This window comes from Ochotona princeps, chromosome 20, assembly GCF_030435755.1.
Source record: "Ochotona princeps isolate mOchPri1 chromosome 20, mOchPri1.hap1, whole genome shotgun sequence".
Classification (NCBI taxonomy): Eukaryota; Metazoa; Chordata; class Mammalia; order Lagomorpha; family Ochotonidae; genus Ochotona; species Ochotona princeps.
In genome coordinates this window covers 33,206,267-33,222,090 of record NC_080851.1, presented here as the reverse complement: position 1 = coordinate 33,222,090, position 15,824 = coordinate 33,206,267, and the positions used below count along the sequence as shown (strand labels likewise).

The 15,824-nt window shown below is 39.8% G+C and overlaps 1 protein-coding gene across 8 annotated transcripts in view; it reads left to right on the top strand.

The window, feature by feature from the left end:
- Window positions 1-15,824, top strand: part of HDAC9 (histone deacetylase 9) — an 834,677-nt gene that overhangs the window by 526,957 nt on the left and 291,896 nt on the right. For all 8 annotated transcript variants that reach the window (XM_058677966.1, XM_058677969.1, XM_058677964.1 and 5 more), the window contains 3 exons: window positions 1,731-1,853; window positions 4,808-5,018; window positions 5,424-5,641. In XM_058677966.1, coding sequence (XP_058533949.1) covers window positions 1,731-1,853; window positions 4,808-5,018; window positions 5,424-5,641 — 552 coding nt within the window. The remainder of the gene's footprint in view (window positions 1-1,730; window positions 1,854-4,807; window positions 5,019-5,423; window positions 5,642-15,824) is intronic.

Sequence of the window (15,824 nt, the reverse complement as noted above, 5' to 3'; positions counted from 1 at the left end):
TCCCCAGGATGAGAGAAGAGGTGTCACAGAGATTCGTTAGGAAACAAAGAAACCTCTTGTGGGAGGTGTCTGGTTGTTCTTGGTGGTGTTCCCACCTTCCACCACACATCCTAGTGCTGTGCGAAGCAGATTCAACCTCAAATAGGTACTAGACATTATTGGAACAGCTTCTATTTCCATGTTTCTCTTCTGTGAATACAGAGAAGTCAATAGGCTATCCTTTCATTTTCAGTGATTATTGGTCACCACTAAGATCATTAAAATATTTTTTCCTCATAAGCTCCCTTGGATCTATTCAGGCATACATGCATATCCCAAACTTGAAATTTACACTAAAAACGTATTAGTATAATCACAACGACGTCTGATTGATAGCTCCTGAAGTAAAATTAGTCTCATAGCTTGTAATTTTGTGATCTTTTCCAACAAGCTTTGTGCTGTGGGGCTACTTGAATCTTGTCAAGGAGTGAGTGCGTCTGTAGTTAACGTTGTGAATTTCCATGCACAATATTCTGACTTTTTTTAAAAAAAGGAAAAAATCCAAGTTAGCCTGTAGTTCAAAGCTGCAGCGAGAGAACTCTCTCTATTTAGCCTTCAGCTCTTATTATGTTAAGGCTGGGACTCATCTGCAAACAAACGTATGATTGAGATGATGTTTTGCAATAACATCCTGTGTTTTCGTGGTGCATCACTCTTTGGTGACATTCTGAGGTTGCATTGTATGAGTGCATGATATTTTTTTTCCCCAGTTAATTGATATCCCAGGTTTGTCCAGAGGAAAATCTACAGCTCCCCCAAACATGCTTGACAAGTTATTATATTTACTTTAGTCAAAACCCGTGTGTGCAATATCCCTCTTGGAGGTGGTCTATTATTGGAGTCCCATATGCTTTTTGTTTGGGAAGAAAGCAGTCACTGTGTCATTCTGTTACATGGAGTATTCTTTTTCAGGGATGTTGTTCCCTTGGGGACCATATCAGGCCAGAGTTCCTTGGTCTAATAAGACCTTTGTAACTCTTCGTTGTATAAAGGTTCTGGGAGGGAAGCAAGAGTTAAACAGAAAATGTAATTCAAGCAACCGTGTTAGGCCACATGTGGGAAAACATGACTCTTAATATTGGATTAAAAAAAAAGGTATTTGTTGTAAAAAGACTATGATGCCAGAATGTTCGGGGTCTTTCAGCTGAAATGAAGGCTATTTTTGGTGCTGGAAACTCAAAACACTTACTTTAGTTTCTGAATATGAATGATCCAAAGAATGTTACATGGGGTATTCATAAAATTTTGCATTTAAAAAGAAGTGATTCCTGTGGAAGCCCACTATGCTGGTCTGTATGTTGTGTGACTTTTCTCATTGGCAAAAATGGCATCTTGGTTAATGACCAGCACAGCATTGAGTACATGTGTTTTCCCATTTAGTATTACAGAAGAGGAAAGTACATAGGCATCAGAATTACCAAATTCAATCATTGTATGGCACCAGTAGACATAACTGGAATTTGTGAAGAAGAGTTTTGCAATGTGAACAAAAAAGTTCCTCAAACTTTATAGCTATGTCTGAGGAGAGAGAGATGCTTATTTCATCTTGACATGACAAATGTTGGATATAAACAGCATAAAATAAGTGCTTAATATATTTGCTGTTTGGAATAATAAGTCCTCTTTTTGAAGTACGAACATTTTACAATGTTTTTGGCATTTTGAGACTCTTTCTGAATTTTTTTTAACAGCAAATTGTTTCACAGCAGCGCATCTTAATTCATGAAGATTCCATGAACCTGCTAAGTCTTTATACCTCTCCTTCTCTGCCCAACATCACCCTGGGGCTTCCGGCAGTGTCGTCCCAGCTCAATGTAAGTCAATGGACAGCTTCAGCTTCAGCTTCAGCCACCGCTCTAAGCCCTGCTCTGTATCTGATGAGGAAGTCCCTATCACTCGGTGCTTGTATTCAAGAGCACTTCAAAAGAGTTCCTGGAAAACGCATGTTATGAAACATTTGTGTGTGGATTTCCACTTTTTTTCTTTTGTTTTTTTGCACCCAAGTAAATATATTTTTAAATTTCATTTTGTCCCAGATTTTTGAAGCTCCCTCAAATTTAGATTTCAGAGTAAAACTTTGACCCTATCAGTCTCTCTTACTATTTGCTGCATGGTGTAAGGGTGTTCGGTTTAGACTGAAGTCCTAGATTCTGACTTGTTTACAAAGTACCATATGAAAACCATAGCTAAGACTTTTTTATAAAAAGGTTTGTAGCTTTTTTTTTTCTTTGAAAAAACCCTTCGTACAGACGTATAGTAGTCCCACACAAACCATTCCATGCAGTGAGGTTCCAGTTCCCGTTTTCACAGAGGCAGCTGGGTTTTGCAGAGGTTGAAAGCCCCCCAGCTCAGAGCTGATCTGGCACAGACCTCCGGTCCAACCCATGCTGAGGGGCGTTGCTTCCAAGCAGTGGCACATGCTGATGTGAATCCTTTTGTGAACAACTTCAGTTTGGAAATGTAAGTCACAGACTCTGTAGCTGACTCAGAAAAACACCTCTGAGAACAATATTAAACCGCTCCCAGAAGATTCAACAGGAAACAGTCAGTATACAAGTTCTGACAACTGAACTAGATAGGATCTTTTGGAGATAATTGTCCTGCTAATAGAAGATTGCAAAAATTACTGTGTGCCCGTTCCCTGAAGTAATGTCAATGTGACTTATTCTGAAGACTTGTGAAGCTTATTCAGAATAATTAATCACTGACTTGTTAGCAAACTAAATTATACACACAGAGGCCATGGCACAAAGTAAATTAAAAGAATTGGCTCCAACCCTTACCACCAGTTTGATCAGTCCTTGACAGCAAGTCCAGTCAAATTAGCAAGTATGTTCAATACATACAGTAAAATCATTCTAACATCTGTGTTATCATATCTGGGACTTTTAAAGTATTGCAGTGTTTTTTTTTTAAATATATGAACCCGGGATCTTACCCTGTTGAGGAGAAACCACAACCTAAACACTGCTTTGTATCGATGCATCAAAGAATAATGACATAAACCCGTCAGTTCAGTTATGCCCCTCTAATTACACATGAAGTATTTGCTAATAATTGGCTACAGTGAAGACAAAAAAGGATTAGCTATGAAACTAAACATGTACGTTCCTGATTATAAAACCGCATTTTCCAATTGTCCTCTTTTTCCCATCGTTTCTAATGAAAAGCAAATACTAACTCAAACACTTCAAGACACGTGAATAGGCATTTTAATTCCAGCACTCTGGCATGTCTGAAGTCAGTTTTCCCTGGTAATGCACACACGCATCACTTTTCATGTGGTTAGGCAACGTTTTTCCCCAAAGGGCCAAGCACTAAAGCTAGACCATTTAATGTTTCATTGGTGATACAATTTGGTACCATTGGATGAATAAACCAGTGTGGTTTGGATTAGAGTTGCATTTTTCTTTGCTTCCATTTTGGTGTGGATAAGGCCATCACAATTAATTTTTCAAGCTCAGCATTGCTTTGGCAGAGGGATCTCTAATATTCCGTCTCCTCCTGAATAGTGGGTTCATAAAAAAAAAAGGTCAGGACAAGGAATCATTGTAAAATTAAACATTGCATTGACTTGCTCTGTGAGTCAGACAAACCATTTACCTCTTTGTCCTTCAATTTCTCCATCACCGAAAATTGCTTTGCTTCCCTGGTGTGCAGCAATTTTGAAAGATGAAACACAAGTTTTGAAAAGAAACATGCCTCATAATTTTGGGGTATTAGACTTCTGCTTTTGTAATTCCAAAATGACCACCATTCATTAAATTCTTTGAATAGGATAATTCATTATTGCTATTGATGATATAATTATTATTGCCTTATTACTGTGTTATCATACATTTCAAGTTCTTAATAGCGTTTTTATTTGATATCTAATTTCACTCATACTTTATTATACAATAGTATGCAGTGTCATTTTCAATATTTAGAGATTTGGAGATCTGTTATGAGTTAATATAAAATGCACATTTAAGTCAAATTCCTGCATATTTTGGCCTCTTTTTATTAAGTCATTCTAAGAATTTCATTTTAAAAATTATATATTGGAAACCTACAGTTCAGTGAACCTCCTAAACAACATGTCACAGAAGGGGAACTTGTTCCTTTTTATGAAAACTCCAGTTACCCACTATTTATCTGCAGTTTCTTGAGGCCTTGAGATAGTCTATTGTCCAGTTATTTGAGTAAAACTCCTTTTGCTTAGGCAACATATTTTTAAATCTTTTAGAAGGAAGCATCCCAGTACTTAAAACTGAATGAGATTTAAGAAGTTGATAGATAGAAATCAAATATATTAATGGGTTTTAGCATGATGTGCTGATATATGCATTGGAAAATGGCTTAATCAAGCATACACACACACACACACACACACATATATATATATATATATATATTATTTTGTGGCAAGAATACTTAAAATCAACTCTCTTGAGCAATTTTTTTAACTGTTCATTATACTCCTTTAATGACAGTCAACACATTCCTCAAGAGATCTTTCTAAATTATTCTGCCTTGTGAGACAGAATCTAGCATCCTTTTTAATATTTTTAAGAAGCCATTTAAGTTGCTTCAACCCTATGTTCACGTGTCCTTGTTAATTTAGTTAACTTAAATGATATGCTGTCATCCCAGTTCAGCCAGTAGAGAAGATGGGTTGGTTTTGTTTTGAGAAATTATGGCATTTGAAACTGGTCTAATCAGGTGGAGCCCTTATGACCCAACACGGATGGAAAAGGATTAACATCTGTATTATTTCTTTGCACAGGCTTCAAATTCACTCAAAGAGAAACAGAAGTGTGAGACCCAGACGCTCAGGCAAGGCATGGCGCTGCCGGGACAGTATGGGGGCAGCCTGGCGGCAGCATCCAACCATCCCCACACTGCATTGGAGGGAAAACCAAACAGCAGCCACCAAGCTCTCCTGCAGCATTTGTTACTGAAAGAACAAATGCGACAGCAAAAGCTCCTTGTGACCGGTAATTACGATAGGCAGATGCTCTGATGGCTTTTCTTTTATTGGAGATTCAGCGGAGGACCTCTCTAGCTTCTGGCCCTGCCCGAGATGGATGGTGCCATGCAGACCTGACACCTGAAGCTGTGGAAATGCTTGCTAACCTACTCTGTCCCTCCAACTCCACAGCATGCGCAGGCAAGAGGTGCTCAACACAGACATACCTGACTGCACCAAGTGATGATGGATCCCGTGGTCAGGCAGACCTGCCCTGTGCATGCAGCCTAGCCTTCTTTGCATGCTTGCCTAGTAGTGTCATCGCTTCCCACTTAATGTATACCATGCATCTGCTCTTAGGGCCTTCATGTTCTGGTCTTAAAATTAGATACACACACACAGAAAGAGAGAAACAAATACATTTGTCTTTCAGGTGGCGTTGCCTTACACCCTCAGTCTCCCCTGGCCACAAAAGAGAGAATCTCACCTGGCATCAGAGGTTCCCACAAGCTGCCCCGACACAGACCCCTGAACCGAACCCAGTCAGCTCCTTTGCCGCAGAGCACGTTGGCCCAGCTGGTCATTCAGCAGCAACACCAGCAGTTCCTGGAGAAGCAGAAGCAGTATCAGCAGCAGATCCACATGAACAAAGTAAGCTTCCCCACCAGGTCGGAGTGCTGGGAGCACAAGGGCGGTCATGGGGGGACTCTGCACTGAGAGGGGGGCCAGGTACCTAGCAAGGGGGCATCAGGGCACTTGTCATTTCCGTCTCTGCTCTCTGGGCTCTAAGACACATTTTCAACAGCAGCGGTTTCACCATGACTGTGTTCTTGGGACCTTTGTAACAACCTTGAGATTATGGATGAACAAATTCTTCTTAGAGCAAGGACCTGTTTGATTGATAGATTGATATTGCCTCGTTGTGAAAGGCAAGAATGGGAAAGATGAAGGTAGCTTACAAACACTTGTTCACTCCTGAATTGCCAGCACTGGCCTAGACTGTTGGGGCCAAAGTAAGGAGCTAATATTCCAGTTTTGGTCCCTACGAGACCCAACCACTTAGAATATTATAACTGCTACTTCCCCAGATCTGTCCTGATGGGAAACCCAAGCAGGTGTCTTAGTGGCTGGGTCAGACATCCACAATCTGAGAATTCAGGGAAATCCATCAGCTCCCATGAGCAGCTCCCTTCTTTTGGATTATGAAAAGGTTCCAGGTAAAGTTGAATGTGATGCCTGGATGTATCAACGTTTGTGCACAAGGTGACAGGACAAAGTTAGCTTATAAGGTATTACTCAGTAGCATATAAATTTTGATTATTTCTCGGTATCCCCCTTCCCCCACTTCATTTCTAAAAGTATTTACAACAGTTTCTCAGAAACTTGTGACCATTTTTGGCAGCCGTATTGTGGCTGCCATGCGTGGGGAATGTCTGTATCATACCATGTTCTTAGGAGACCTCTCCTGCTGGGGCAACCACAGGCAGTGACTACCATGCAATGCTATCAGCCAAGCCAGGCCAGAAAAACATTTTCTGCAGATGTGTGAGCAAGATGACATTCAGGAGCTGGGGGTGGGCAGCTTTTTCACTATTCTCTCTTGTGATTGGCTCATGCTAGTGGATCTTCCCTCCCTGTTCCTAGGAAATATGAAGAGCAAGAATATGTCCCCTGTTCTTGTAATCATACCTCTTACCGGTGTGTTCCAGAGGTTCAGGAGGCCTGCTACTGAGAATCTTTGCCCGCTGTGCTAATGAGTAGCCAAAAAGTTGGCTTACTACGAAATACTCTATTGCATTGCTGTATTAAAAGCAAACAAAATAAACCCACACAAGCAAAGATCTAACTCTCTTTGTCCTGTGCTGGGTGTATCACCAGTATCGCTGGAGTTTTTTCTCTTTGAACTCTGTCGTTATGAGGGCAGAGCCTTCAGGGATCATGGAGGGAAGACCACACCACTCATCCAAAATGTGTCTGACCCAGCCCTTTGCTGTTCCCTGAGTGTGAGTGTGTGCCTGTGGTGCTAGGTTAGGGGTGCTGGCAGTGCCAAGTGTCCTTCCCAACCCGTTTTACAAGGATTGCAGGTTCCATCTGAGCTATGCCAGTGTAAATGCTTCAGCATTTCTCTGAACATTGTCTGTCTTAACATTGAACATTTGTTTAACATTGTATTGTCTGTCAAGTCCATCTCATTTGGAGAAAACCAACTTCCTGCTCTGTCCCCTGGCAGATGGTAGTTGACATGAATGTGAGAGCAAGTTTTGGCTGTGTTGGTGTTGAATTGGACTTGTTGGTTATGTTTCTGTTTGTGGTCACTCAGGACATGCTAAATTAGTAGGAATTCGTGCAAATTTACCCAATGTCCAGTGATAGAAATGTGTATGAGTGGAGGAGAGTTTGGGAATTTTATTCTGCATTTGATCTGGAATTAGGTTTGTTTGTAAAATTCATGTCCAGTTGTAAGCATGTTTTCCTGGCACTCTTGATACTTTTTGCTAGAAACAGGTAGGTTTGTGTAGTCTATGAATAAATTAGATAAATTGGTCCTTTACATTCACAGCCTACGAGCAGTTTTTACAAATGCTTTTAAGAATATTTTCAAATACAGCTCTTTCACAATCTATTGTTGCCACTGTTTCCAACCCAGATGGCATCCTGACATCAGGATCTTTCTTTGTAGTATCACCCTCTGGATTTTGACAGGCGGATACTAACCTCGGTCTCATGGGTAAAAATGAGATGAAAAGCAGGCATTTGCATTTTAGCGATGAAAAAAGCAAATCTTATCAGAAACCTTTCTTCCCATGTGGAGCTGATTCCTTGGAATCTGTTCAGAATTCTTTCCAAAATGAGAAACAAACCTACACTTTTAGGTACATGTTTGTACAGTGGTTTGATTATTAAATCTTGTCTTAATTAGGCAAAATGAAGACCAGAAAACTTCAAAGTGCAAAGTTGATCTCTCCATGTTAACCCCTCTCAGCTTGGGTGTTTAGATCACTCACACAGGTCGCCAGTTGGCTTTTCTCCAAGTATGTATTCCATATGTTTAATCAAATGGGCATAGGCACATTGGGTATTCTCCAGATTTTGTAAATATTTTTACCTGCCCTCGATTGTCTACAGGAACAAAGAAGAATCTTATTAAAGGAAACATTGAACATGGGTCTTCCTCTGCATAATTCACATCAAGAAGTGAATTTGCTACTATGTGTCCTGAGTAGGAGGTGATCAGGATCAGGACTTCTATCCCCCACTGGATCAGGGCCATAGCTTAGATGCCAAAAGCGAACACATTTCTGTGTAATAATATATGTGTGCCCCCCTTTCTAACCACTTAGGATAGCCATTAGAAATGACCACAGAACCTCTATGTCATCATCTCCCACTACCACTCCTGAAACTTTATTAAATCCATTCAGACTGCTGACAAACAGTTGACATCATACAAACATGACCCTTTCTCTGGGGATACATATTTAGAAAGCAGAAGAGCATACGGAGATGTAGATATGTAAACAGCACATTTAAAATGTCTTTTCCATTCATCTCAAGTTTCTAAAGGACTTATTTTTTAAAAGGAGTTTAAGGAGGCAAAACATGAGGTGGAAAGAAAAAGATAAGTAGGCTTAGTAGGTTTGTCTCTAAACCTACATGAGATTAATTTCCTGGCTGCCATTATAGGGACATGTTTGAACTGCTAATTATCTTTTGAACAAATGGAAATGAACTTATGCTTTCCGGAATATAATTGATATGATGATTGACTGAATAAATTTTGAATAAGCTCATATCTCGCTGAAAGTTTAAAATATTTATAAAAGCACCCATTTCTCTCCACTGTAAGTATACAATGGCGATGATGTTACCAAATACCAAATAACTTGCCTGAGAATTTAGTGCATCCGCAGATTATTCTCCTTTATAATTATGGTGAAGGGCCTCGAGGGCGTAGCAGAAATATCTCTGGGTTGTTTACACAGTTTTTTTTTCTTGTTACGTCTTCCGGAAGATAATGGGGAAAGTCCAAGGAAGTACTTAGCTGCAGATGAAACTCGGTCAGAAATGATTTATCTCTTATCAGGAGTCTGAATATTCATAGGAAAGCCATGGCATACAACATTCTTTTTTTGTGTGGGGGTGGATTTTTTGACCCTCCTACATTTATAAGATCAGAAATAAATAAGTCCTGTTGTCAATCTATGATTTGTTTGTGCTGCTGCCCTTTGTAGGCTTTTTAGGAAACCATCAGTTTCTTTATACCAGCGTCCACAGACGGTTGCTACTTTCGCCAGCACGTTTTGGTTTTCCTGTTAGAAGAAAAGAGTTTCTAAAACAGAATTTTTCCCAAAATACAAAATCACAAACAAAAAGTAATAAGGTATTGGTAATTTTCTCCTGAGGCGATTTCAAGTTTAAATAATAACCTTATTTTTTTTCTCATAAAATTAAAACAAAAGACACCACAGTTACTTAAAGAAATTGATGGTTTTAAACCACTGCCCAAACAATAAAACAGCAACCCCTTGTCGTGTGAACTTGGGGCTTTTTGTGATGATACATAACAGTGTTCTGAAATCTCAGCCATTTTTCGTAGGGAAACTTTTAGAAAGGTGTCAGCCACGCGCATCCCCTACCAACATTATTCTTTGAATCATTTCTGTGGCACAGTATGAACAGAGTATCACTGATTTGTGCCTAAGAGATTCTAGTTACTGTGAGGTTTAATCTTTTCTAATGCTCCATGTCTTGCATATTTATTCTACCAAGTTCTTCTGAGTATAAATTTAAAAAAAATTCTTCCTTTGTGTATGGTTGATTTGTCTGGTATAGTGATCTGTGTCACAAATCACTGGTTGCACCCTTCCTGTGTGCAGACACGGTTTTAGGAAGTAGGGAAACAGTATGCTCCATATTCCCACAGAGGTTATAGCAGGGGCTGCAGCTGCAGGAGAAGTCAACTATTAAATAGTGAACTATTGACAAATGACACAAGGAAGGACATTGATTTCTATGAGGAAATAACAGTTGATTCTTACTTTAGTATTTCTCTGGGTTGTCTTTCCCAAACTGCATCTTTGCATATTTTTATTCTCTCAGTCTTTCTCTCTCTCTCTCTATATCTCTCTCTCTCTCTCTCCCTCTCTCCTCTGTCCCTCTCTCTCCTTCTCTCTCACTCCCTCCCTCCCTTCCTCCTTCTTTCTTTTTCTTTTCTCTCCCTCCTCTGCTTTTTTTGGTAATACATTTTGTGATAAATATCTTATGCATTCCTATGACTGGATATCAGCCAACACTTCTTTAAAAACGCATGTAAATCATGAGATGATATCTTATATATGTCATGGTGTGGTCAAGATATATGTATTTATTATATATTTATTGCTGTGAAACTTCGGTATTTTGACACGAGTGCTATTTCATCATAATAAAAATGTATCTATGACAAGATGAGTAAATGGAAGGTCAAGCAGATGTCCTGTGTGGCTGTTGTTAAAACAGGTAGTTGCCTGGCCTGGTCAGACACCTGAGTGAAACTGCACTGAAGAGCTGGGTCTGAGTAACTAAGGAGCTTTCATTTGCTTTTTTGGAGGATTTTTTTTTTGCTTCATTTTAGAAGCCTCTTATGTATTCCTTTCTTCTACTGGAATACTTTTCTAACATTAGCTTCATGTTTGTCCTCTATCTCATGAGTCAGGATCATCACCTATGCCTCTCCGTGAGAGTGTGCCTTCCTACTCCCGGTCCCATAGAGACACAGTTCTATATACATGTGTTTTTGCTTTATAAAATGTCTCTGAAGCCAGTTGTAGTATAGAATTATTTCATGTGCCAAGACAAAAAGCCAGTATTTTTGTCTAGGGTGGACTAAATTCAAGAGCAATTCTATATGGATGTATATCCTAAACAACTTACATTTTTTAACTCTGTAAACAGCAGGCGTACATTCATACATACAGTTGTATCCATGGCTTTCATAGAAGCCATTTATAATTGTAAGCATAATTAGATAAGGACCATGTACTAAGCACTGCTCCTTTGTGGCACCTAGTTCTTGTCTACCTCCGCTCACCTTCTTTGTTGCTATTTGTATCTCACCAGAATATTCTCCAAAAAGGAACCTTGAGCATGCTTGCCTTGGCATTGAAATAACAGCAACTCCCTTTTAGAAGCAGGCTTTTGGGTTGAACTCTATACATATATTCTACAGTATTTTAATATTAGCAACTCAGATTTTTTTTGCCTCCAGAGCTGGAATTCTCTTACAGATCATGTGATGCAAGCATCTGCCCTAAACTCCTTTTTGCTTGTCATGTCAGGTTTGCTTTTATCATCAAGCAGAACATGAGCTTTTCCTTGTGCTCGCTTTTATTCCCAAGTACAGAAGCCAGTTGTCAAAGCAGGGGAAGCACATGCATTGAAAGGAAAGTTATCTCATTGTGTGTGCATACATACATGCACACACGGGCGAATGTGTTGGCTTGAGTTTTCAAGAATAAAGAAACCCCACTTCCAGTCATGCTTTCCAACTTTCCATGCAATGCTCCCTGCCTGGCTACTTACCTGGCAGTCTCTATGTGTGGACCTGCGGCTGGGACATTCTGATACCCTTGTTGAATTCTGAGGTTTTCCTGATGGTGCAATGTGAAGGCAGCCCAGAGCCAACAGCAGCCAGGCCACATTTCATTCTTCCCCCTCATGTCGTCACGTTGCTGTATTCTTTAGTTGGGGCAACCAGCTTCTCAGGAATACTGAACAAGCTGAAGCTGGAAGTCAACTGACTTCATCAGTCTCAACCAAAAGGCAGTTGTTGGCATCTTGTCTCATGGGTGGTTGGAAAATGCCTTGTTTTACATTTTGAAAAATGGATGAGTAGAAACTTGAACTGTGCTTTCATTTAGGAAAGAAGGCATTACTGTTGTCAGTTTTAATTTCTGTCCATCCACTTGACAGCTTGTTTCCATGCTGAGTCTTTTAATCACCAATTTAGGATTACATTTTACCCATTACATGGGTAACATATTCAAAAACTTTAGCAAGCGCTGAAAGGCAGCCTTAATTTTACAACCTTAAAAAATCTCCTGGATTATTTATCTATCTAGAGGTTTCCAGAAGAAACTTTGCCTTTGCCTTGAGGTAGGTGCCATTCTTCAGTGTATTTAGATTCTTAATGGCATAGAATGGGCTTGTAAAACTCCCTGATGCTACAGGACCTGCCAACCTCATCGGGGGAAATGGGTATAGAAGCATGTATTTCACTATGTGACCGTAATTACAAGTTGGTGGTTTATAATATGCAGAAAATGCCTCGTTGCTTTATTATTAGCAGTGATGAAATCATGTGTTTTGAAAAGAAATTGACTATTTCAGTGAACTAATGTGGAGGAGCCTTGACCAACAATCCCATCGCTGCTTTCCTAATGTGAGGGTGGAGGGAAAGGAGCATGACTTTTCCTCTTGACTCTGCACCGTGCGCATAGTTGGAGGTGCTTTTACCAAGTGAGAAAAACAATGGCTAGGCAGGGCTGCGAGGTCAGAAAATAGAAGAAAAATACCTGGGAAATTAAACCCTGTGAGTAGTTTGATGGATCTTGATTCCAAGCAGTTCAAAGGTAGACAGAAGTGAAACAATTTGATTGTTTCCAAACCTTGACAAATAGTGTCATTTGACCAAAGGAAATAACCAAATCTTGCTAAGGAATATTTAATACAGCTGAGTGATTTGTGAACATAGATGTCAGTGTATTTAGCAGTCTGCGATGATTTTTAGTAACTTGTAAGTTTCTGAGTTTTAATGTCTCTTTCTTCTGTGTCATTTGGGTCCTTCTCCAGATGCCTAATGAAATCCGAGAGGCCCCCGTGACCCTGAAATAACTGGTTGAGAGTATTCCCATTGCTCTAGGTGAAAGCTATGCCTGAACTGCACAGAGTTGTGTAACAGTGAACTGAGTTCTATCAACCAGCAAGGAGAGTTTGCACAAAATCGATTTCTGGCATGGAGTAGCTGAGGATATTCCATGAAGATTTATCTGTTGGCAAAAACTTTGGTAAAAAGCAAAAAGAGCTCTTTTCTCCCTTGAACTGCTAATTCTCATCAAATATATTTATGCAATATATAATTACTATGACTGACAAAACTGGGAATTCTCAATAGCCTTTTCCAAGAGACATTTCTGATCCATTAACACAAACCATTTTTTTTTTTAATTTTGCAGTTTTGGCTAAGGTATTCAACTTTGTGATCCAATAAACAGTCTTTCATTGGCAAGTGTTTAAACCATGGGCTCCCTGGCAGGATGTCTCTAGGAGTGCCTTGTAAGCCTGGGGAAACACATACACAATCCAACACAGTATAGATATCCTTGTGTAATCTGAAGGGTTTGTTCTCCTTATTCTGCTCATAAGTGATCGTCTGGAACCTCCTGAATATTTCCAAGACACACATTTCTCACTTGTTGCAATAGTGCATCAAGCTGTTTTGTTGGAAACCAAACCACCCATGTTTTTCCAGGTTCTTCTGCATGTCTGAATCCACCGTGAAACACACTTTGTTTTGTCTTTGGAACTGTGCGGCAGCTATGATTGCATTTTGTTTTGGAGTTTAAATTACACAGAGCAGCATGGGGTTTTGTGTGTATGTGTAGTTCAAAATGTGTTTGCTAGATGCATGCAGTCCTGGGATTGCAGTCAAGACACTCCCAAGCTCCCCTGGTGCTGCTCCTTGGACACACACCTCAACTGCTGACCAACAAAGAAACAGAAATCACACATCCTTATGATGGTATTCTAAGGACACATGGACATCAGACCTAAATTATCAAAAGCACAGAAGATTCAAAGCAGAGCAACATAAGGGATTACTGTTGCAGATCATATCCTATAGTCTAGGAATGAACTCACTCTGTAAGACCATTGTCTCTGGCCCGAGATCGTGAAAAGTGGTTGAATTCTTGGTATTATATAGAAATATTGCTGTTGAAACTCTACTTTCTAACATTCTTTAAAAGACAAAAAGTCCGGACACTTCTGGGTCCACATTTCTTTGTGATGACTATGACCTGGGATTGGTTCATGGTCACTTGCTTGCTTTATAAGTAGTATGTGTTAGGAGAGACAACTATATAGGGAGAGCTATTTCACTTCCTTCTCTTCCAGCCAAATGACCAGGATTGAGCCAGTCAAGCCTGGAAGCTGAGAACTCAGTCCAGGTCACTTTCATGGCCAAGGAGGACCCAGTGACTTGAGTTATTGTCTGACACCTCCTGGGATGTGCTTCATTCAGAAATCAGAACCAGGAGTGCACCTGGCTTTTAAATCAAAATGGATCATGGGGGACTTAATTGGCATTTTAACTGCTTAGGCTGAACACCTGCCCTTGCTCCTTCCTTTTAAGTGGTGTTTGCCTTGCTCTGAGTTTACTGAAGGAAAGGTTGGTTCAACAGACAGAGATACTTGTGATTCCAAGATCATTGTTTTTGCAAGCTCTTCTATTCTGTGACCCACACCAACACCATGAATGGTTAGCAAATAAGAATAAGGGTATAATTACTTATTTTGCCCCTTTTTCTTCCTCCACTAAAAAAGTGAATGGGGAAGAATATATGCATATTATATATATATATATATATATATATATATATATATATATATATACATACATATATATCATATGTATTCTCTAGCATATAAAATGATAGTTTTATTTTAAAAAAAGAAAGGCAATCAGTTCTTGCTCTAGCAATAAACGCAGAAGTCTTGCTAGACTCTCTTGTTGAGGATTTTCTGTCCTGAAAGGACCAGTCTTCCTGTTTCCACTTTTGCCTGCCTAAATCCAATCTTGTAATAACAACCAGAAGGATCATTTAGAAATGCAAATCAAAGCATGTATCAGTATTGCTTGAAACGCTCCAGTCGCTCTTAACGTTTGTCGTTTAAAAACCCAGACACCTGCACATAGCCTACAAGGCTGTCAGGCTTGAGCTCCGGCCCCTGTCCTCCCCTCCTCTGCCCCCAGCTCCCACTCCCCTCCCCTCCTCTCTTAGCTCCAGCCTCCTCTCCCACCCTTGTGGATTGCCAGGCCTTCCCAGGACCCAGTCACATCCTTGAGGTTCACCTACACCTGTTCATGGAGTCTTTGTTACTCATGCATACCTAAGGGACACAGACACCCACTTCTTCTCCTGCCATTCCATGACACTAAGTTAAATATCTCTAAATGTCTCTCTCTCCCTCTTCCCCCTCTCTTTTCTCTGTAACTCCTTCAAGTAAACTAATACATCTTTCCAAAAATTGTTAAAAGAAATATACAGGAGAAGAAAGATTGTGCTTTCCTCTACAGAAGGCAATAGTTTTCTAAGTTAATTAAATATGAGAAAATTTTGGACATCAGAAAAGGGATATTTAAATTGCAGGCCTTGTTTCAAGTAATCATTTAGAGTAAAAAATATGAAGGAGTATTTATGAAGCATTTAGTCGGTCCTCTTTAATACTGGTAAGAAAGGAAGCTTCTGTTTTGACGTTTCATTATGTCAGTCCTGAAGCCGCGTTTAGGAAAGCTTTTCTGCTACTCAGTATTGGGTATTTTTGAGTGTTTCTCTAAGATGCACAAAAGTGAACGGACACAGAGAATGTTGGCTCAAAGCTGGCCTGCCCAAAGTAGACCTCTGCATTTGAAAACTCTCCAGGCTCGGCTCGTTGTTCATGGGAACAGTTGGTACATACCTATCTGTGAGTTGAGACAGAATTTTATCATTATTTTTAAATCTAGTTTCCTTGGAGCTGAAGAGGGAGAGGTTTTATTTTCTAACAGAGGAATATTGCATTTAAAAAAAAAAAA